This window comes from Lemur catta, chromosome 1 (assembly GCF_020740605.2).
Source record: "Lemur catta isolate mLemCat1 chromosome 1, mLemCat1.pri, whole genome shotgun sequence".
In the NCBI taxonomy this organism is placed as follows: domain Eukaryota; kingdom Metazoa; phylum Chordata; class Mammalia; order Primates; family Lemuridae; genus Lemur; species Lemur catta.
The window spans coordinates 87,949,011-87,972,796 of record NC_059128.1 but is presented as its reverse complement, the minus strand read 5'-3'; the positions used below and the strand labels follow the sequence as shown (position 1 = coordinate 87,972,796).

The following is a 23,786-nucleotide window of genomic DNA, read 5'->3' as shown; positions in this document are numbered from 1 at the left end:
GATGGAACTCATATTATTCTGCCTCCCTCTTAAAAAATCATATGGTCAGACAAAATCTGAAGCTCTCTAGGAGATAGTTTCTTACCACCAGAGCTATTCATACTTTGTCCTCAATGGATAAATAGGTTTAACAGTTTACTCTAATTTACTATAAATTTTTTAGGAGACACATTTAATGTGGCCTACCAGATCTTAAGAAGGGAAACCCTGTATTATGTTCCAATTAAAGACTCTATGTCATTGAACAAAAATCTAACAAGTGTGCTTTCCCTGTGACGTTACAAAGCTTTCTTGCATTTCTCCTTTGTAAGGAATGGATCAATTAGGAATAGGTTTGGCTGTACTTACAGAGTCTCAACAGTGGTGTAATAGATAGTTTACTGTTCTCTTACATAAAAGTCTACAGATAGGTAGTTCAGGGCAGGAATGGAGGCCCCTGTTCTATAGTCTTCAGGAACTCAGGCTCCTTCTAGCTTTTCACTGTGGCATCTATAGCCTATAGCCCTCTCTTCATTGGATCTTTAGCCTTTATATCCATGTTTCAAGCAGCAGAGAGAAGTGAAGAAGGGATAAAGGGTGTACATAGATTGCTTCCTGGAAGCTGCCACGATGACACTTTTGCTCTAAGAACTCTTGCTGCTACTCTTGTGCTTCATCCAGTCTTTATATGTATATGAAAATACTTATCCTTTAGATACATATCCCTGTTCTGTTTTACTATAATAATTTTTTTGTCTTACCCTGTAAACTCTTCAGCATCTGGTATATGGAAAGCATTCAATAAATATTTGTTGAACTTACTAGACAGTCCCTCCTTTGAATTTCTTCCCTTGGTAATGAAGACATTTTCCTGAAAATATATACTTGCCTCCCTAAAATCCCAGGCAATACTATTATTCTTGTAATTTTAAAGGAATAATGATGGTAAAAAATATAGGTGTACATACATATAAAATACAGTAATATATAAAAGATATATACTATCTTTTGAACTTAAGTGTCATAAATAGTTCATCAATTTTATCATTTAATTGATTGCATGAGTAGTTTTATTTGGAAGCTTGTTAAAAGGTATTTTGTGATAATCAAATTTCATTTACACTTCTAGCAACGTGAATTGGAAGAATGGCAGTTGCAGCAAAAAAGACAAGGATGTATTAATGCAATTATTGAAGAAGAAAGGCTAAAACTTCTCAAAGAGCATGCTGCAAAATTACTAGGATATCTCCCTAAAGTAAGTGGGATTTATCTCAAGGCATAATCTTCATGATCTAATAGTGAAAGAAGCATGGTATTTGAAATTCAGAGGGCCCAGGTTTTGCTCCTTTCTTGGTCTGTTATGAAGCAGCAGTGGGCTCTTGGCCAGGGATTCAACCTCTCTGGGCCCATTTAAAAATCTCTAAAATGAGAGTTGGTCTTGGCACACTATTATAGAGGTATGACCTTGATTTTCTAAATTTATATTTTAGAGGTTTTCTCCTCTTGCAGTGTAGGAAGTCTAAAACTTCCCAAGAGCAGCTGTAATATTAATACTTGATATAGAAAAGACAAGAATATACATGGAAACATTAATCAGTACATGCTTGAATTGAGTCTGAGACAGATCTGGTCTATAGTAGGAGGCTATAATTAGGTTCTAGGTAAACTTGATTTTTTAAAATTCCAGAAGATAGAGAATTTTCTTGTGTATGAGACTATAAGTAATTGAGTTTCATAGGCTACACAGACATCTAGACTTATATAGATAAAAGCACCATCCTTCAAATATAGGAATCATGCCATTTGATTATTTTATTATTTTGGTATGAGTGCATATTTTGTGTTCAGTCTGGTGCTAAGGGAGAAGATATATATGACTAATTACTGCCTAGCCACAGGACCTTATAGTCTAATTGGTTAAACAAAATTAATGAATATAAAATGATGTATTAATGATAAACTCAATATGTAATTGATAAATTTAATAAACCATTATAAATTCTAGGAGATACTTTAGGATATTTTTGTAGGGGAAATGATTGTGGAGGCAGGAGGAGCACTTAATAAACCTGATATTAAAAAATGACCTTTATCCTTTAGATCCTAAATGGCCCCAAATGACCCAAACTATCCTTTAAATTGCAAGTGTTTAATTTTATTTTAAAGAGCCTTTTGCTGTAGACTATAGGAGAAAATAAAAACAGAACAGTGAAGAATTCCAAAGGGCTTGCTTAAATGGCTTAACTCCAAACCTGGATTCTTTCCTGGAAAATTCAGTGTTTTCTGATTATCCATAGAACTGAGGCATGAAAAAACCAATTCCATGTGTGAAGTCTCTTCACCCCTTGCCTCCCTCATGTAATATTACAGAGCTGTTTGTTTTAAGACAAGGTGTAGGGTATAATGCACATTAAATTCCTTCCTATCCAGGCATTCCAAGCAGTAGTACTTACAACAGTACTGTACTACTTGTAGTAGTAAAATAGAGGAGCCCAGCTTCCTACAGTTTCTACACTGAAGCTGATAAATTAGGAAATTGGGTCAGTCTAAGAATATTCACTGTATATATCAATTTAAAAATTTTAGAAAATATTGATTTTTTTTTAATTTAAAACTTTCATAAATCTATTCAACAGATTTTTTTCTTGGACATAACTTTACTAACCTCATGTCTTTGTCAGTCTTAAAGCATTTAGTGAAATATTCTGGCATTCAAAAGTAACCAACAAAATATTTTTATTGTAGGGAGTATTTAAAAAAGAGGATGATATTGATCTGCTTGGTGAAGAGTTCAGGAAAGCGTATCAGAAAAGGAGTGAAATTTGTGAAGAGAAGTGATACCAAGCAAGATTGGGTAAAATCTGGATCTTTTGTATGTTACCACTAGATGTCAGCATAACTTTTGTTTAACAATCTCTAAAACATTACTGAATTTCATTTTAGTCAAACTTATTTTTGTACTGATAATTTGAAAATCTGAATTCTGTAACACCACCTTATTACAATACTCCATATACAGAAATATGTTATAGGGCAAACCCAGGAGGCTAACTTCTCCATACCACTCCTGCTGTTCATCCTCAAGACAATATATTCATCTTGACGAATACAGACTTCTAGCCCAAAGTGAACTGCCCTCTATGTTTAGGAACTTTACTTCCTTGATTGGCCAAGGAAATAAATATTTAGAATTCAGTTGTAAAGTTTCTGTTTATTGTAATGTGAAGAATTTCAAAGTGCTTTATTATCTAAATTGTCACATTAAGAACTTAGAATTTCTCCAGAACATAAAATATTTTAGTTGTAAAAACTCAAAAGAAAGGGCTAGTATGTCATAAATCAAACGTTAAATTCTTGTTGCTTTTACAAAATGTCTCCTTTTTCTAATAATTACATATCAAATATCTTCATTACTGATGACAAGTAAAAATAATTCAAACATTACAACTTAAGTCAAATAAAATGCATATCCATCACACAGTCATAGAGACTAACTGAAGTAGATCATTTACGAATTTTCCCATTCAAGTGCCTTCATAAATTCCTCTTCAGTGAAAGATAGCATCTTGGCAGCTTCAATATGCATCTGTTTTAAAAAAAAAAAAATCAATAGTCTGATTTAGTATACTACTTAGATACAAAATAACAGGAAATGTATGGATAATATAACATCAAAATGTAAGTTCTGTTATACCTATGTTTAGAGTAAGGAACAATAGTGGTTTGGTATCAATGTTCACTCTAAAGTTTGACGAGGTAAACAATCCTCTAAGATAATAGTCATACATGTATGTACACAGTGCTTTCTGTAGTTGCAAAGTACCCATACTGTATTTCATAGTCCTAGTTTCCACATAAATTTACTTAGATAATGTATTATCTAAGGAAGTAGATATTTTCTCCTATGTTAGATTTCATATGTATGATGCATTTTATATAAAGTTTTGTGCCTAAGGATGTCAAAATAAAAATTAAACATACCTAAAATAAAAAGACTATATAATCTATGATTTAATTTTAAGGGTAGACTCACCTTCTGCTTTTTTAAAACATCAATTAATTTTAATTGTTTCTTGAATCCTATCATTAATTCTCCTTTTTGTTTTTCTAGCTTCTTGTTTTCTGATTTTAACACTTCAATTTTTTTTTGTTCTTCATTTGCTATATCCTATAAAAGGAAAAAATTCCATATATTCTTTAATATGCAGTCTTTTAATGGAAAGAATTATAAAAACTACTATTTTTTAAACTGAAATTTAAAATTTTTTTGTAGATAAAAATTCCTTTGCATTACTGAATTGCTCAGGTCTCCCTCATTGAATGAATTGTTTAAAAAGTGACTTGTAATTGCAAAGCAGCTTGTATTGGACCAATTCTGACACTAACAAATATAAACTCTGGACATAATTTTAAAAATATATTTGAAGGCATAAATAAAGGAACTGAAAGTGATATGATCCTTGAAAGAACAGAGGCATACTGGTTGAGATCCACATTCAACTAGCTTCTCCTGAGAGCACTTTCTAGTTCATGGGATTACAGAGACTACAACTTAAGCAAAAAGTAGTAGTCTTACTGAGCTGAGGTGTGAGAAAGCAGGGCTGCCAGGGTGGTACAGATTTCCAGGTAGGCTATCTTAGAAAAAGGTAGCCCTCAAAATATGCATACATATTTCCCTCAAATCCTTGGCAGACACTAAGTGTCATTTACACAGTGAGACTCCTAGGAACCTGTGAAAGGGAATGGCTATGGTCCAAATTGCTGAGCAGAAAATTCATCCACTTGCCATGACAAGGGAGACCAAGTTTGTAATCTTGGTTAAAGTTTCCTAGATAAGCTCTGCAGCAATTTGGACAATCCAGAAACTTTAAGACAGGAAGACCCATACTTGAAATGTTAAAGGAAGTCTTTCATAAAGAAAATGAGTCCAGAAAGCAAGCTGAATCTGTGTAGACACAAATATAGGATTCTTTTTTAAAAATATCTTTGAAAGAGGCAGTAATGTCAGTAAGATGAGGGATTAGGAAGCTCCAGGCCCTTGCTCCCTCACTAAAATATCACATTGTGCAATACACAGACCAAAGTAGTTTTGTGAGAACTCTAGAAACCACATAGGCAGCAGAAGCAACTAAGGGAACACCTAAGAAAAAAACACACTCAAAATGGTAGGAAATGTCATGGTGTTTTTGCTTGCCCTTTCTCTACATCCTTCCTTGCTGGCACAGCATGGTCAGGATGAATCCACTGGCCACACAGTTCCCAGCTCCTCCCTTGCAATGGAAGGAAAAGAGTGGAACTTGCTTTCAACATTCTGGCTTTTCTGGGGCCTTCCTCAGACACTGGTATCTGTTTTGCCCGACTCAGAGCACTGATGGGAATAGTGGGATTATTTGGATATCAGGTTGGGAGACTGATGGATGTGAGAGGTGCAAGGAGTCTGTAGAACTGCAGGAACCAGGTGACGAGATTATTCAGTAGAGGAATATAATACAGCATCTAAAGCTCTGAGATGCAGGGGTGAGACTTTTAGAGAAATTAGGACATATAAAGGAGCCATGTGTACAGAAAACTGGGATTAAAGCGCGTGCGCGCGCGCGCACGCACGCACGCACACGCGCACGCACACACACACACACACACACACACACACACACCCAGGGGAGAGACATCCCCAGAAAAAGTTTCAGAAGATCCTGAGCCCTTACGCCATCCTGATTAGTAAAGGCCTTCCCCTGTGCACAGACACAAGACAGAGAAGTGGCTTTTTCAAATGCCCATTTTCAACATATATGCTCATCACAAAATATACAAAGAAACAAGGAAATGTGGACCAAAGGACCAAAACAAATCTCTAAAAACTGACCCCTAAGCAACAAAGGCCCCTTATTTGACAAGGACTTTAAAACAGTTGTCTTAAATATGCTTCATGAGCTGAAGGAGACTACTGACAGACAACTAAATGAAATTAGGAAAACTATATATGAATAAAATGCGAATACCAACAAGGAAATTATTTTTAAAAATTCTAAAGCTGAAAATATAATAACTGAATTGAAAAATTCACTTGAAGTGTTCAACGGCAGACTGAAGTAGAAGAAAGAATCAGCAAACTTGCAGACGGGTCATCTGAAATAATCATGTCAGAGGATCAAAAAGAAAAGTGAATAGAGGCTAATGAACTTATAGGAAACCATCAAGTGAACCAATATGTACAATATTGTAATCTTAGAAGAAAGAATGGGGCAAGAGGTTTATCTGAAGAAATGATAGCTGAAAACTTACCAAATTTAAGTAAAGAAATAGATATACTAATAGAAAAAGCTCCATGAACTCCAAGTAAGATAAACCAAATGAGACCCATAGCAAGACACATAATCAAAAGTGAAACACAAAGAGAAAATCTCAGTAGCCACAAGAGAAAATGACTTGTCACCTGCGAGGGAGCATCTGTAAGATTATCAGTGGATTTCTCAATGGAAACCTTGCAGGCCAGAAGGCAGTAAGATGATATATTCAAAGTGAAAGAAAAAAAAAAAACAGTAAGAATAATATATTCAGCAAAACTGTCCTTCAAAAATGAAGAAAAAACTAAGATGTTCCCAGGTAAAAGCCAAGGGAGTTCGTTACCACTGTATCTGCCCTAGAAAATGCTAAAAAGAATCCTTCAAGTTGAAACAGAAAGATACTAGATAATAACCGAAAGCCATATGGATATATGAAGTTCTCCAGTAAATGTAAATATATGCCAAATATAAAGGCCTGTATTATTGTAATTTAGGTTCATAACTCCACTTTTAATTTTAATAGGATTTAAAGCAGGGGTCCCCAACCTATGGTGAACTGTGTAATTATTTCATTATATATAAGGTAATAATAATAGAAATAAATGGCATAATAAATGTAATGTGCTTGAATCATCCTGAAACAATCTTCCCCATACTGCCTGGTCTATGGAAAAACTGTCTTCCATGAAAACAGTCCCTGGTGCCAAAATGTTGGGGACTGCTGATTTAAAGGACAAAAGCATAAAAATTACTATAAATCTATGTTAATGGGTACATAACATTTAATATATAGCTTGTGACACCAGTAACACAAAGTAGGGGGAGCTATAAAGGAGTCCTTGTACACAATTGGAGTTGCTATCAGTTTAAAATAGATTGCTATCACTTTAGAATGTTTTATGTTACCTCCATGGTAACCACAAAGAAAATATCTACAGAATGTACACAAAAAGAAATGAGAAGGGAACAAAAATGTATCCTTACAAGAAATCAACTAAACACAAAGGCAGGCAATAAGAGAAGAAATAAGAGGAGAAAAACTTTAAGACATACAAAAAACAATGAACAAAATGGCAAGATGAAGGTCCTTCCCAATATATAAATGGACTAAATTTCCCAATCAAAGTATATAGATTAGAAGAATGATCAAAAAACTAACAAGAAGGAAAAAAAGTAGATTAGCAGTGACCTCCTCTGCTCCCAGAGTAGGAGGTGAAGAACTCAGATGGTTACACATGAGTGGATCGCTCCCTTCCAAAAACAGTATTGTGAATCTGCAGAGAACGTGCAGGACAAGCAGCATTGGGGAAAAAAAGAGTGACTGGGAGAAACAATCACAAAGTCTGAAGAATGTGAGATATCCAGATGGAAGCAGCACACAGAACTTGTGGGAGACTCAACGTGAAAAGGCAATCACCACGTCACGTAGTTATTAGGCTGGCCAAAGTAAACACGAAAGAAGCAATCTTTCGAGCGGTAAGATGAAGACAGCAGATAACCTGCAAAGGAATACCTATCAGACTAACTGCAGACTTCTCAAATAAAACTTTACAACCCAGAAGGGACTGGGCACCTATCCTCAATCTTCTAAAACAGAATAATGGCCAACCTAGAATTCACTACCTGGAAAAACTAAGCTTCATCTATGAGGGAGAAATAAAGACTTTCCAGACAAGCAATCACTGATGGAATTTGCAAAGACCAGACCTGCCCTACAGGAAGTGCTCAGACCTGCATTATACACTGCACAGCGCGATAGACACTCACCAAAGTAAAATCACTCAAGAGTTAAAGTCCAGAACCTGGATTCCACAATGGCTCAAGAGGTAAAAACAATAAGAATTTATCCAACAATGTCAACAGAAATCTACCCCAAATATCAATTCTCTCAATAAATGTGAATGGCTTGAGTTGTCCTCTGAAGAGACATAGACTGGCGGAGCTGATAAAAATTCTTAAGCCAAGTACCTGCTGTCTAAAGGAAATACATCTAACCCACAAGGATGCTTTAAGACTCAAGGTCAAGCTTTGGAAAACAAACTTCCAGGCAAATAGAAGCCAAAAGAAAGCTGGAATAGCTGTACTTATTTCAGATAACATAAGCTTTAAAATAGCAAAAGTAAGGAAGAACAAAGATGATCACTATACAATGGTGAAACAAAAAATCCAACAAGAAGACTTAACAATTCTTAATATTTATGCACCCAACACAGGAGTGCCCAGACCAATAAAGCAAACCCTGTTTGATCTAAATAGCATGATCAACAGTAATGCCATAGTAGCTGAGGATTTCCACACCCCACTGACTGAACAGGACAGATCTTCCAAGCAGAAAATAAGCAAAGAAATAATGGGTTTAAACAGAGTTCTAGAACAAAACAGTCTAACAAATAGCTTCAGAACATTCCACCCAAATAAAGCCAAATGAATATACATTCTTCTCATCAGCCCATGGAACTATCTCCAAAATCGATCACATCCTAGGCCACAAATAAGACCTCAACAAATGTAAAAAAATAGAAATTATACCCTGTATATTCTCAGACCACAGTGGTATAAAATTAGAGTTCAATTCCAACAGAAACACTCACCACTTCACAAAGATATGGAAATTAAACAATCTACTGCTGAATGACTATTGGGTCAAGTAGGAGATACAGATGGAAATCAAAAGATTCTTCAAACTAAATGATAATTGGAGACACAAGTTATCAAAATCTGTGGGATATGGCAAAAGCATTCCTGAGAGGGAAACTAAGAGCATTAAATGCTCACATCCAAAATACAGAGAGCTCAAAAATCAACAAACTAATAAACCGTCTCAAGGGACTGGAAAAGGAAGAGCAACTTAATTCTAAACCTAGCAGAAGAAAAGAAATAACTATGATCAGACCACAATTAAATGAAATTGAGAATAAAAGAACTATACAGAAGATCAGTAAAACCAAAAGTTGGTTTTTTGGAAAGATAAAAAAAAAATGACAGCCTTCTTGCTATATTAATAAGAACTAGAAAGGAAAGGACTCTAATAAGCTCAATTAGAAATGAAAAAGGAGAGGTCACCACAGACATCCTGAAAATACAAAACATCTTTGAATACTACAAAAATCTATATGCTCCAAAACTACATTATGTGGAGGAAATGGACAAATTCTTGGAAACATACAACCTCCCTAAGTTCAATCAGGAGGAAATAGAATTCCTGAACAGGCCAATATCAAGCACAGAAATTGGAGCAGCAATTAAAAACCTTCCAACAAGAAAAAGTCCTGGACCAGATGGGTTCACATCTGAATTTTACCAAACATACAAAGAAGAACTCATACCTATACTGCAGAAATTATTCCACAACATTGAGAAAGATGGCATCCTCCCCAGCTCATCTACAAAGCCAATATCACCTTGATACCAAAAGCCAGGAAGGACACAACAAAAAAAGTACACTACAGACCAATATTCCTCATGAATATAGATGCAGAAATTCTCAACAAAATCTTAGCAAATCAAATCCAACAGTACATCAAAAAAATAATTCATCATGACCAAGTAGGCTTTATCCCAGAGATGCAAGGCTGGTTCAACATATGCAAATCTATAAATGCAATTCACCACATAAATAAAAGCAAGAACAAAGACCATATGATTCTCTCAATAGATGCAGAAAAAGCATCTGACAAACTCCAGCACACCTTTATGATAAAAACTCTTAACAAAATAAGCATAGATGGGACATACCTTGAAATTATTAAGGCCATATACAATAAACCCAAAGCCAGTACCATACTGAATGGGAAAAAAATTGAAAACACTCCCGCTTAGAACTGGAACCAGAAAAGGTTGCCCACTGTCTCCACTTCTATTCAACATAGTGCTGGAAGCCCTTGTCAGAGCAGTTAGACAAGAGAGGGGAATTAAGGGCATCCAAATTGGGGAAGAAGAGATCAAACTCTCACTCTTTGCTGATGATATGATATTATATCTAGAAAACCCCAAGGATTCAACCAAGAGACTCCTGGAATTGATAAATGAATTCAAAAAAGTCTCAGGATACAAAATCAATGCACACAAATCAGTGGCATTCATATATGCCAATAATAGTCAAGCCAAAAATCAAATGAAAATGCAATACCTTTCACAATAGCTTCAAAGAAAATTAAATATCTAGGAATATATTTAACAAAAGAGGTGAGCGACATACATAGGGAGAACTATGAACACTGTGAAAAGAAATTGTAGAAGATGTAAATAGATGGAAAAATCTACCATGCTCATGAATTGGCAGAAACAATATTGTTTAAATGTCCATACTACCTAAAGTGATCTACAGAGTTAATGCAATCCCTATCAAAGTACCATCATCATTCTTTATAGACATAGAAAAAATAATTCTACGCTTTGTATGGGACCAGACAAGACCTCATATAGCCAAAGCAATCTTAAGCAAAAAGAACAAACTGGGAGGTATCAGTCTACCAGACTTCAAGCTTTACTATAAGGTTATAGTAACCAAAACGGCATGGTACTGGCACAAGAACAGAGATATAGACTTTTGGAACAGGACTGAGAATCCAGAGATGAAACTATCCGCATATTGTCATCTAATCTTTGACAAAGCAGACAAAAATATACATTAGAGAAAAGAATCTCTATTCAATAAATGGTGCTGGGAAAACTGGATAACCACATGCAGAAGATTGAAACTGGATCCCCACCTCTCACAAGAATCATCTCAGAATGGATAACAGACTTAAACCTAAGGCATGAAACCTTAAGAGATCCAGAAGAAAATGTTGGGAAAACCCTTACAGACTTGGCCTAGACAAAGAATTTATGAAGAAGACCCCCAAAGCAATCACAGCATGAGCAAAAATAAATAAATGAGACCTCATCAAATTAAAAAGCTTCTGCACAGCCAAGGAAACTATCATTAGAGCGAATGGACAACCTACAGAATGGGAGAAAATATTTGCTTTCTACACATCTGATAAATGGCTAACAAGAATCTATATAGAATTTAAGAAGATCAACAAGAAAAAAATCAAACAACCCCATCAATAAATAGGCAAAGGACATGAACAGAAACTTTTCAAAAGAAGACAGAATAATGGCCAGCAAACAGAAAAAAAAATGCTCAGTATCTCTAATCATTAGGGAAATGCAAATCAAAACCACAATGGGATATCACCTAACTCCAGTGAGAATGGCCTTTATCAAAAAGTCCCAAAACAGAAAATGCTGGTGTGGATGTGGAGGGATTGGAACATTCTTACACTGCTGGTGGGACTGCAAATTAGTACAACCTCTGTGGAAAATAATTTGGAGATACCTCAAGGAGCTAAAAATAGAAATACCATTTGATCCAGCAATCCCACTACTAGGCACCTACCAAAAGGAAAAAAAAGATGTTCTATAATAAAGACATGTGCACTCAAATCTTTATGGCAGCACAATTCACAATTGCAAAGATGTGGAAACAACTCAAGTGCCCTTCAATGAGTGGATTAATAAAATGGGGTATATGTATACTATGGAATACTACTCAATTACAAAAAACAATGGTGATCTAGCACCTTTTATATTATCCTGGATAGAGCTTGAGCCCATCCTTTGAAGTGAGATATCACAAGAATGGAAAAATAAGCACCACATGTACTTGCCATCAAATTGGTACTAAATGATCAACACTAAGGTGCTTACATGGTAGTAATATTCATTGTTGGTCAGGTGGAGGTGGGTAAACTCACAACTAATGGATGTGGTGCACACTGTATGGGGTAAGGGCAACACCTCTAGCCCTGGCATGGGTGAGGCAAAGTCATTACTTGTAACAAAAATGTCTGTACCCCCATAATATTGGGAAATTAAAAAAAATAAAAACTATATTGTAAGATGAAAGAAAAGAAACTAACAGGATCCAACTATAAGCTGTCTACAGGACACTCACTTTAGATCTAAAGACATGTACAGGTTGAAAGTACAAGGATAAAATAATATATTCTATACAAATGGTAACCCAAAGAAAACAGGAGTGGCTACACTAATATTAGTCAGTGAAAATAGATTTTAAGACAAAATTGTTAAAAGAGACAAAAGAAGGACATTATATGTAATGAAAAAAGGGTCAATTCACCAAGAACATATAATAATTATAAATATATATGCACCAAACATTAGAGCCCCTAAATATGTGAAACAAACATTGACAGACTTAGAGAGGGAGAAATAGATAGCTCTATAATAGTAAGAAGACTTCAATACCCCACTCTCAATAATGGATAGAACCACCAGACAGTTGATCAGTAAGGAAATAGAGGACTTGAACAACACTATAGACCAACTGGACCTAAGACATACAGAACACTCTTCCCAAGAATAGCAGAATATAATTTTCTCATGTATACATGGAATATTCTCCAGAATAGGTCATGGTAGGCCAAAAACAAGTCTTAATAAAGAAATCATACAAAGTATCTTTTCCAATCATGGTGGAATGAAATTAGAAATCAATAGCAGAAGGAAAACTAGAAAATCCCCAAATATGTGGGAATTAAACAACATATTCAAACTACCAACAGGTTAAAGATGAAATCACAAAAGAAATTGGAAAATATCTTGAGTCATGAAAACAAAACCACAATATACCAACACTTATAAGATAGAGTATAAACACTGCTAAGCGGGAAATTAATAGCTGTAAGTGCTTACATGAGAAAAGAAGAATGATCTTCTTTGTAGAGTCCATCTCTACAAAAATAAATTTGTTTTGATTAGCAACGCATGGTGGCATGTGCCTATAGTCCCACTTACTTGGGAGGCTGAGGTGGGAGGATCCCTTAAGCCCAGGAGTTCGAGGCTGCAGTGAGCTATGAGCACACCACTGCATTCCTGCCTGGGCAATAGAATGAGACCCTGTTTCCCCCCTAAAAAAAAAAAACACCCAACCAACCAACCAAAAGCACAATGAGCAGGAGACAGTAATGATAGTATACTGGAAGTAAATAAATGGAAGTATACTACTAAAAGGTTTTTACATTATTCATAAAATGCTATACTACTACTTGAAGGTAGACAGTAATAAGTTAAAGATATACATAATAAATGCTAAAATATACACAAAGTGGTACAGAAAATGAGCCAATACAGAAGATAAAATGGAATCATTAAAAAAGGAATTTCAAAAGGTGGCAGAAAAAGAAGGGAAAGAAAGAACATATGAATCAAATAAAAACAAATAGCTAGTTAATAGACTTAATGCCAACCATATTAATAATTACATTAAATGTAATTGTGTAAACACCCCAATCAAAAAGTTAGAGATTGTCAAGTTGAATTTTTCTACAAAGGAAAACTCAACTATATGCCATCTATAAGACACAAAGGACTTACAAGTAAAAGGGTGGAAAAAGATAAGACAATCTAACACTACTTTAAATAAACCTTAAGTTGCTTAAATACCAAACAAGGTAATACAGGTTGAGTATCCCTAATCCAAAAATCCAAAATCTGAAACTTTTTGAATGCCAGCATGACAGTCAAAGATGAAATTTGCTCATTGGGGCATTTCACATTTTAGATTTTCAGATTAGGGATGCTCAGCCAGAAAGTATAATGTAAACATCCCTAAATCTAAAAAAAAAAATCCAAAATCTGAAACACTCTGGTCCCAAGAATTTTGGATAAGGGATACTACTCATCCTGTATGAGAACACAGACTATTACCAGGAATAAAAATAACCATCATAATAAAGGGCTCAGTTCATCAAGAGAACATAACAATCCTGAATATTAATATAACTAATAACACGGTTTCAAAATAGATGCAAAAATTTAATAAAACTGTAAAGGGAATAGACAAATCCACAATTCTCTTCAGAGTTCAATAACTCTCTCTTAATCATTGATAGAACAAGTACACAGAAAATATGTAAAGATACAGAACTCTTGAACATCACTAGCAGGCAACTTGACATAACTGAAATTTATAGAATACTCTACCCAATAAATGGAGAATACACATTCCTTTCAAGGGCATGTGCAACATTTACCAATTTAAACCATATTCTGGACCATAAAACAAGTATTCATACATTTAGATAAATAAGACCAAATACATTCACTGTCCATGGTAGAATTAAATTAAATCAATAGGAACAGTATCTGAGAAAATCCCCAAATATTTGAAAATGAAATGACAAACTTCTAAATAACCCGTAGGTCAAATAAGAAATCAAAAAGAAAATAAAGTATTTTGAGTGGAATGAAAATAAAAATACGAAAAAACCCCCCAAATTTGTGAGAAGTAGCTAAAGGAATTCATAGAGGAAAATTTACAGTGTTAAATGCTTATATTAGAAAAAAAGAAAGGTTTCAAATCATCAACAGTCTACTTCATTTTAAGAAATTAGAAAAAGAACAAGAAGAACCCAAAGTAAAGAGAGGGAAAGTAACAACAAAGAGCAGAAATCAGTAAAAGAGAAATCAAAAACAATAGAGGAAAATCAATGAAATCGTACTAATTTAGAATTAGGAAACCTATAGGTAAGACTCATCAGGAAAAGAAAAGAAAACACAAATTACCAATACAAAAATGAGGAAGTGGCGGGGAAACTCAAGAATGTAGTAGGAATATTCAAAGGACAATAAGGAAACAGAACACAGATGAAATGGGCAGATCCCTATTTACCCAAGAAAAAAGAAAGCATATGTCCACACAAAGACTTAATACATGAATGTTCATGGCAGCTTTATTCAAAATAGCCCAAACCTAGAAACAAACCAAATATCCATCAACAGGTGAATGGATGGACAAATTTTGGTATATTCATACCATGGGTAAAATTTTTAAAAATGAACTATTGTTACATGCAACACAGATGAATCTCAAAATAATTGTACTGAGTGAAAGAAGGGACATTTAAAAAAGAAAATAAAATTCTAGATAAAGCTAATGAGTTGCCTGGAGCTGAGACAAAGACATAGACTATAAAAGGGACACGAGGAAACTTTTGAGGATAACAGATATATTCATTATCTTTATTGCAGTGATTATTTCACAGGTAAATATGTGATCAAAACTCATCCTATTTTACAGTAAATATGTGCAGGTTTATTATATGCCAATTATATCCCAATAAATGAAAAAATAAAAATAGAAAAATATATACTTAAAGATAGGCAAATAAAAAAATTGTAGGACATCACTAAAGCATCACTTAAAGAGAAATTGTAGCTTTAATGCTGTCAGGAAAGAAATATTTAAAATCAACAATCTAGGCCAGGCGCGGTGGCTCACGCCTGTAATCCTAGCACTCTGGGAGGCCAAAGCAGGAAGATCTCTCCGGGTCAGGAGTTTGAGACCAGCCTGAGCAAGAGTGAGACCCCATCTCTACTGAAAAATAGAAAGAAATTAGCTGGACAACTAAAAATATATAGAAAAAATTAGCCGGGCATGGTGGCACATGCCTGTAGTTTCAGGTACTCAGGAGGCTGAGGCAGTAGGATTGCTTGAGCTCCGGAGTTTGAGATTGCTGTGAGCTAGGCTGACACCACAGCACTCTAGCCAGGGCAACAGAGCGAGACTCTGTCTCAAAAAAAGAAAAATCAACAATCTCAGTCTTCAACTTCAGAAGCTAGAAATAGAAGAGCAAATTAAAACCAAAGCAAGTAGACAAAAGATGCAATAGAGAGAATTCAGTGAAATAAAAAACAGACAATAGAGAAAACAAAACCAAAAGTTTATTCTTAGAAAATATTGACAACTCATTAGCAAGATGGGTCAAGAAAAAAAAAATCACAATATGGATGAATCTCAACATTATGCTGAGTGAAAGAAGCTACACAAAGAAGAGTACATGCTCTGTGATTCCTTTTATATGAAATTCAAGTACAAGGAAATCACAACAGTGGACTCTGAGAGGGGCCTAGAAAGGGATACGATGGAACTTTCTGGGGGTAATGAAAATATTCTATACAGTCATCCCTTGGTATCCATAGGGAATCGGTTCCAGGATCCCCTTCACCCCCATACCAAAATCTCCAGATGCTACTTTATATAAAATGGCACAGTATTTGCATATAACTCATACATATCTTCCTGTATACTTTAAATCATCTCTAGATTACTTATAATACCTGATACAATGTAAATGTGAATAGTTGTTATACTATATTTTTTATTTGTATTATTTTTTGTTGTTGCATTGTTATTTTCTTTTTTGTGTGTTTGTTTTTTTCTCCCTGCTGCCTGCCAAATATGTTCAGTCCTTGGTTGAATAAGCAGATGCAGAACCCATGGATACAAAGGGCCAACTTATATACTGATTGAAGTGGTATTACACAGATGTTATATAAGCCAAAACTCATTGAACTATACATGTACAATCTAATCTACATAAATTAACTCATTAAAAAAAATTCACCCAACTTTTTTTTTTTTTTTTCCAGAGACAGGGTCTTACTCTGTCACCCAGGCTGGAGTGCAGTGGTATTATCATAGCTCACTGTAAGCCTATGAACTCTTGGGTCAAGCAATCCTCCTGCCTTAGCCTCCTGAGTAGCTGGGACTACAGGTGTGTACCACCACACCCAGCTACTTTTAAAAAATGTTTTCTTATAGAGACAGAATCTCACTATATTGTCCAGGCTGGTCTCGAACTCCTGGGCTTAAGCGATCCTCTCACCTTGGCCTCCCAAAGTGCTGGGATTACAGGCATGAGCCACCATGCCCGGCCCTCACTCAACTCTTTATGTCCCTCCACAGCTCTACCCTTTAGTTAAGCATCTTGAAAGAAGTACAGATATTCACTGTCTCTATTTGCTCATCTGCATTCATTTTTCGTCCCCCTTGAACTTAGCTTCTTTCCTATATCACTCTTACCAAAACATGTCTACAGTCACTTCTGTGTTGTTAAATCCAGCAAATTTTTTCAGTTTTCACAGAATTTGACGTCTCAGCAGTATTCAATACTATTCACCACTCCTTCTGAAGTACTAGAATTTTTCACAGCTCATTTCTAGGCCCTTGCTTCTCCCTTCCTTTTGCCTATCCTGTCTTCCTATCTCTGTGCAGACTTCTCTAAGATTTCTCAGAGTAATTTCAAACTTAACATGTTCTAGAAAAACTCATCATTTTCTCCTCAAACCTCCTCCAATGTTTTTTATTTCAGTAAATAGCACTATTTACCTAGTCATGAAAACTAGAGGTAAAAAAAAAAAAAAAAAAATCCTCCCTTAGGCTTCCCTTTCCCACAAACCCATATCCAGTCCATCACTAAGCTCTCCTAAATGTATTTTTTGATACTTGGTTTCTTTCCTTTTCTACCCCTATACTTTAGTCCAAGCTATATCATCTCTGTCTTACACTGTGACTCTTAACCAGTCTATTCACATCCATTCTGGCCACCTTCCGGTTGATTCTCTACAGAGAAAACCTGTACAGTGGATTTGTACTGCTCTTTGGATGAAATCTAAAATCCTTAACCATGGCCTAAAGAGCCAGTTGGCATAATTCCTATATATTATGCAGATTTTAGCATTACATTTGGTTACTTAACTCAAAGCACTACATATCCTCCACAGTATTTAACACAGCTGGACCTTAGTTTTGCTTGATAGATTATCTAAATTAGATAATTATCTAAATTATCTTGTTTTGCTTAATGGATTATTTAAACATCCAGCTTCTCCACTCCACCATAAGGTGCATGACTGCAAGGACATCTATTTTTAAATTACCTTTGTATCTCTAGCCTGTAGGTACCTAGCAGGCCCTTATAAATATTCCTAAAGATAAATTAGTGAAGAATTAGAAATTATCCATTCTTAAATGAAGTAACATGGACTTTGGTGTCATATTTTAAATGGATTTCACAAACATCTAATCAAATGCTTTGTTTTTAAGTAGAATTCCAGTTAAACCATCACTTTCATGGTTCCTTCCTTCCGTGTGTTTCAGAGGCAATTACTATGTGCCAAGAAATAGTAGTGAATGAGACAGTTAGGGTCCATGCACTCAAACAGCATTGGTTTTAAGTTGACTGACTTTTCATTTCAAAAGTTACTCTTACTTATCATTTTGAAAATAGATCTTTAACTTTCTGATGACTATGAAGTAATCTTGTCCTATTTTATGGAAACCTTAATACTTCCCTGTCATATTTTCTTAAACATATATACCTGAATAACTTTAATTACATATTAACTATATGTCTGATCAGAATGAGAATCAAAGTACAAAGAATTGAAATAGAAAAAATACACCTGCTCACAAAAGAAAACTTATGCACAGATCAGACTCCAAGGACAAAGTTATTACATATCCCAAAACATCCCTCAATTACAAAACTTAGAAATAGGCAAAATATGGCCGGGCACGGTGGCTCACGCCTGTAATCCTAGCACTCTGGGAGGCCGAGGTTGGTGGATCACTCGAGGTCAGGAGTTCGAGACCAGCCTGAGCAAGAGCGAGACCCCATCTCTACTAAATATAGAAACAAATTATCTGGCCAACTAAAAATATATATAGAAAAAAATGAGCCGGGCATGGTGGCGTATGCCTGTAGTCCCAGCTACTCGGGAGGCTGAGGCAGGAGGATCGCTTAAGCCCAGGAGTTTGAGGTTGCTGTGAGCTAGGCTGACGCCACGGTACTCACTCTAGCCCGGGCAACAGAGCGAGACTCTGTCTCAAAAAAAAAAAAAAAAAAAAAAAAATAAGCAAAATAATTGACAAATCAAAAGCTTAAGATATTCAGATTTTCAGAAATCTGAAATAAGTTAAAGAATTCTGATCTCAAATGTGTACTTTATAGTAAATAGTAAGCAATATATACTACAAAATGTTATCCCACTATATTTAAATCAATCACCCATAATGCAGACCTATGGTGAGAAGTATTTGAACACACCTAAGTTGTTTTTATGGTGTTGTGGTTTTACACAGTGCTGTTCACATACCAAGTCCTCATTACTTGAATTTTCAAAATGGCTGGCTAGAATAAGGACAGTCATCTCTTGTCATGGAAACCAATTTTTCTTACTACTTTCCTAATATACATGCTAAATATAGAGGTCAAATCTACAATGAGAATCAGGAAATCCTGATACATAGATGGTTACTCTTCCTTTTTTTCTAAAATCCCTTTAAAATGCACCAAATTGGAAATAATACTCTAATAACATGCTAATTATTGGTAAGTCTGTAAAGATGACTTTCTAACTTGTTCATTTAAAAACTTCTATTAGTAAATTCCAGTAGTGCAATCATTCATGGCCCTTGAACATGAAAATAACCTGAGCATATAGCATAAACTATCTCACAGATGACATTTTAAAATTCTGTAGTCAACTATGTTACATTTTTTCCTCTGTTAAATATGTTGGAGGAGACTTTTATCAAGGTCAGTTTTGTTCTATTCCTATTGTTACTAACTTAATCCCAAATGTATTATCTGTGTATGTAATGAAGGTGGTTCCTAATTTCATACCCAAGTCAATGTTAAATTATTAAATACTGTCCTAAGGGAGAGATTCCAATGGAGTATCATTTATTGCCTTTTCAGGTCAACACAGAACCAAAAATTAAGAGGCAATATTTATAGAATGTACAAAGAGCTTTCACACATATCAGTATTTGAGCCTTCATTTATTCAACAGATAGTTAAGCAATCGAATGCTAATTCTATGCCAAGCATTAGCTAGACGCTGGAGATACGATGGTGATCATCACAGTAATTCTGTAACAGTGGTTATCAAAATGTGGCTTCAGAACCAGTAGCACCAGAATCAACTGGGAACTTGTTAAAACTGCAAATTCTCAGGCCTCGCCTCAGACCTACTGAATCAGAAACTCTGGGGGTGGAACCAGCTAATCTATGTTTTAACAAGCCCCCTAGGTAATTCTGATACATACTCAAGTTTGAGAACCACTGCCCTGTAAAATAGTCCCTCGCTTTATATATTAGAAATTTGAGGTTCAGAGAATATAAAAGACTTGAGATACAGATGACACTTTTTATTCTACTGCTTATTTCTCAGAGCTTAGAAAAATGTCTGGCATATAATATGGTTACCCAATAAAATTTGATAGATAAATAAATGAAGCTTCCAAAGAGTTGTGCTCTCAACCAATTATAGCAACAGCATATAATCCTAACATGTTGAAAATGTACATATTAATATATTTCTTCTGAAAAGAAATCTTCATTATAACATCAAGAATTATAATTTTAAAACTATTATTTTTGACATTTTCATAAAATAGGAGGATACCAAAGGTAATCACTACTAAAGCTATTCAGTTTTTCCATACCTTGTTATCTTGCCTTAATTTACTTAACTCCAATTTATACTTGTCTGCTTCTTCTAGAGCTCTATTCAACCGAACCTCTGTGGCGCTTTGACTGCTTGCAGCCTGTTTTTGTAGTCTTCTTTTATTTTCCAATTCCTGTATAGTAAAAAAAAAACATATGGAACATTTATAAGCATATCTCCCTTTTATTATTTTGCAACATTTTCCATATCCATATTTATGGCTGTCTTCCAAATTTTATACACAATTTCTCTGTCTCTTTCTCTCTCTCTCTCTCACAAGCACACACACACATACACACAGCTAGAGGCTGAGCACTAAGTGACAGAGGTCTCAAGAAATTCTTGCCCCAAATGGTATTAGAAAAATATGAATATATCCTAAAAAAAAAAATGTAGTCATGAATGGGGCTTTCAAATTACTTTTTGTTTGGACCCAAGACACACAGTATACTTGTCCTCTGTATTTATTTTATAAGCAATTCTTTATAACCATAGTTATTCTTTTGGGAATCTCCCCAAAGACCAATGTAAGACACAAACTCTCTTATAAATACTGTTTTTGTGTAGACCTGACAAAGTATATCATTTAAAAGAAAATATTCATTAAATACAGAGCATGCTGTATAGCCCTATAGGAAAATCCAATTCTGAGCAGAAATAACATTATGGATTATTTTCCAAGTCCTGGGGTGGGTGTAGACCTATATTTCTGTGAATATTCTAGGATACTCTGTTGCAGACAGTCAACAAGCCAACATCTGAAGAAACATGAACATATAGGATAAACTCCAGACCCCACTATAATCTGGGACCTGTTAACCAGCCTCATCTCCTTTGACAGATGTTATTTTCAGTAACATCAGTGGTACTTGATCTTTCCCAAACAGCCATGGTGTTTCTTGCTGCTGAGTCTTTGCTCATGTTCTTCCTCCTACCCTGATCCCTCCCAACTCCTCATTTTTATCTACCTTACACCTACTCATCTTTTAAGACTCGGTGCTAAGGTTGTACCCTAGGGTTTTACCTCCTCCAGGAAGCTTTCCTCTCTAATCCTCACTTAATCCCAGGTTGTATTAAGTACCCTTTTCTTCATAGCTTCTATAGCACCAGACACGTTTATCATAGTACCTGCCGTGTGGTACTGAAACCATCCATTAACTTTATTTTCCCCACTATGGTATAAGCTCCTTGAAGATTGGTGCAGTCTTAATTTCTGTATTCTCAGCACTTCAGTGGCATATAAAAGGCACTAATGACATGCTTATTAAACTGAACTCATTTTGTAATACTTAACCCATTCTTGTTTGTATCCCCTACAATGTAAGGCCTAGTCCAGAGCCTTAAACAAAGCAGATACTCAATAAATATTGTAAAACTGAAATGGTGCAGTTAAAAATATAGTCATCTGTATTTTTCTTTTATAATTTGTCCCTGGCTATATCACTGTTTTATTTGAAAACTGGTCTCCCTGGCTCTGAGTAATTAAGGGGAAAACAAAACAAAACACATGCTGCTCTTTATGTAGGTTTCTAAACAAATCAAACTGTGTATGGATACCATCTGCTATCACAGCCTTCTTCACAGCTTTGTGGGTGGTAGCTACACGAAGAGCTAGCCTGATTTATCTCACTGCTCACATAGAAAAGGCAAAGATTCTCATTAGCTGCAAAGTCCATAGTTCTTGCTGCCTTATTTCAGCCTCCTCTCATTAAAATGTGGAAATGAATCTTTACACCCTTCTCTTGGCCTGCTGGTGACTTTGTAACCTATTTCACAGAAAAATGAAAGCCATCCTTCATCATACAATGTCCCCCATCCCTGAATCCATACAGCCCCCTTCTTGGGAGGTGTGGAGGAAAAAAAAAAAAGATAGCCAGGAGAAGAGTGGAGTAGGAAAGAAAGTTTTTATATGTAAGTAGATCCACTAAGGAAAGGGAAAACCTTATCAAAAACTTGAAAACACTGCTGTTTCCAATCATACTCAAGTACCTTTTACAAAGTGCAGACAAGATACCAATATTGTTATGAGAACTTACACATCCTGAAAATAACGTCAATAAAATAAATCTATTGTTACCAAAAAAATTTAAGCAGTTTACATGCTGCTGGATAAAAATTTTAAGAAAAATCTCAAGCTCTGAATTTTATGCTAATTTTAAAAGAAGCTAGATAGTGTAAAGAAAATCAAATTTGACGTTAAAACTAGAATACTATAAGCTTCAAGAGGAAATAATTTACCATTCTCTCATAATTATGAAAGCACTCATAAGGACACTAGGGGAGGGCAAGAAAAGAGAGAGGCATGTATCAGCCACAGCACAAGACAAAATTTAGTAAATGCTGTAAGAGGAACACAGGGTGCCACAGTAATTCAGATGAGGATAAATAAATGATCAGATAAGGTTCCAGAAACAAGTGACTATGGTAGAAAAAGAATAGACTTGGAGTCAGAAAGCCTGCCAGCTGTGATAGACTGTTTTTCCATATCTGAAATTGGAAGTAATATATCTATATCTAATAGAGTTCATTCATTTATTCAACACATTTATTGATCACTTACTATGTGCCAGGTACTATTCTACGTGATGGGTACATGGAAATTAACCAAAGTTCCTCCTCTAATGAAGCTGCCATTCTACAGGAAGAGACAGATAATAAGCACATGCACACACATATGTACATATGTAATATCTGGTAGAGAGAAGGGCTATCAAGAAAAATAAAGAAGGGTGAAGAGACAGAGCAATGAGGGAAGGGCACAGTTAAAATAAAGTAGTCAGGGGAAGGCTTCCAAAGGAAGCCAGGGAGTGATTCATGTGAAGATCTTGGGGAAAGAATTCCAGATAGTAGGAACAATGAAGACAAACACCCTGAGGCAGGAATCAACTGAACATATTCAAAAATCACCAAGAAGGTTAGTGTGGTTTCAGCTGAGTGGCACAGGCACAGTGTTAGGTCTTGAGATAGGACAAATGGGCAGGGCGAGCTCCAGTGGACCTTGTAAGCATTACTTACAAATTTGGATCTTATTCTGAATGACATGGGAAGCCTCTGGAGGGTTCTAAAGCAGGGTGTGTGTGTGTGTATTTGGTGATCTAAGTTTTATAAACATTCCTCAGGCTACTGTGGTATTACCAATCTAGGAGGTTTGGGGAAGAGTACAAGTGAAAGACAGTGGCTTGGGCAGAAGTAATGAATGTTTTGAGAAGTGGTTAA

General features: G+C 35.3%; 2 protein-coding genes across 11 annotated transcripts in view; one reads left to right on the top strand and one right to left on the bottom strand.

Moving 5' to 3' along the window:
- The window catches only part of MNS1 (meiosis specific nuclear structural 1), a 98,762-nt gene extending 94,831 nt beyond the window's left edge, over window positions 1–3,931 (top strand). For all 10 annotated transcript variants that reach the window (XM_045529838.1, XM_045529872.1, XM_045529865.1 and 7 more), the window contains 2 exons: window positions 1,109–1,234; window positions 2,725–3,931. In XM_045529838.1, the coding sequence (XP_045385794.1) occupies window positions 1,109–1,234; window positions 2,725–2,817 (219 nt within the window). In that variant the 3' untranslated portion in view covers window positions 2,818–3,931. The remainder of the gene's footprint in view (window positions 1–1,108; window positions 1,235–2,724) is intronic.
- The window catches only part of TEX9 (testis expressed 9), a 55,749-nt gene continuing 34,770 nt past the window's right edge, over window positions 2,808–23,786 (bottom strand). Inside the window, exons 10-12 of the mRNA XM_045529901.1 lie at window positions 20,569–20,703; window positions 4,013–4,147; window positions 2,808–3,565 (exon numbers count right to left, since the gene is read on the bottom strand). Coding sequence (XP_045385857.1) covers window positions 3,488–3,565; window positions 4,013–4,147; window positions 20,569–20,703 — 348 coding nt within the window. The 3' untranslated portion in view covers window positions 2,808–3,487. The remainder of the gene's footprint in view (window positions 3,566–4,012; window positions 4,148–20,568; window positions 20,704–23,786) is intronic.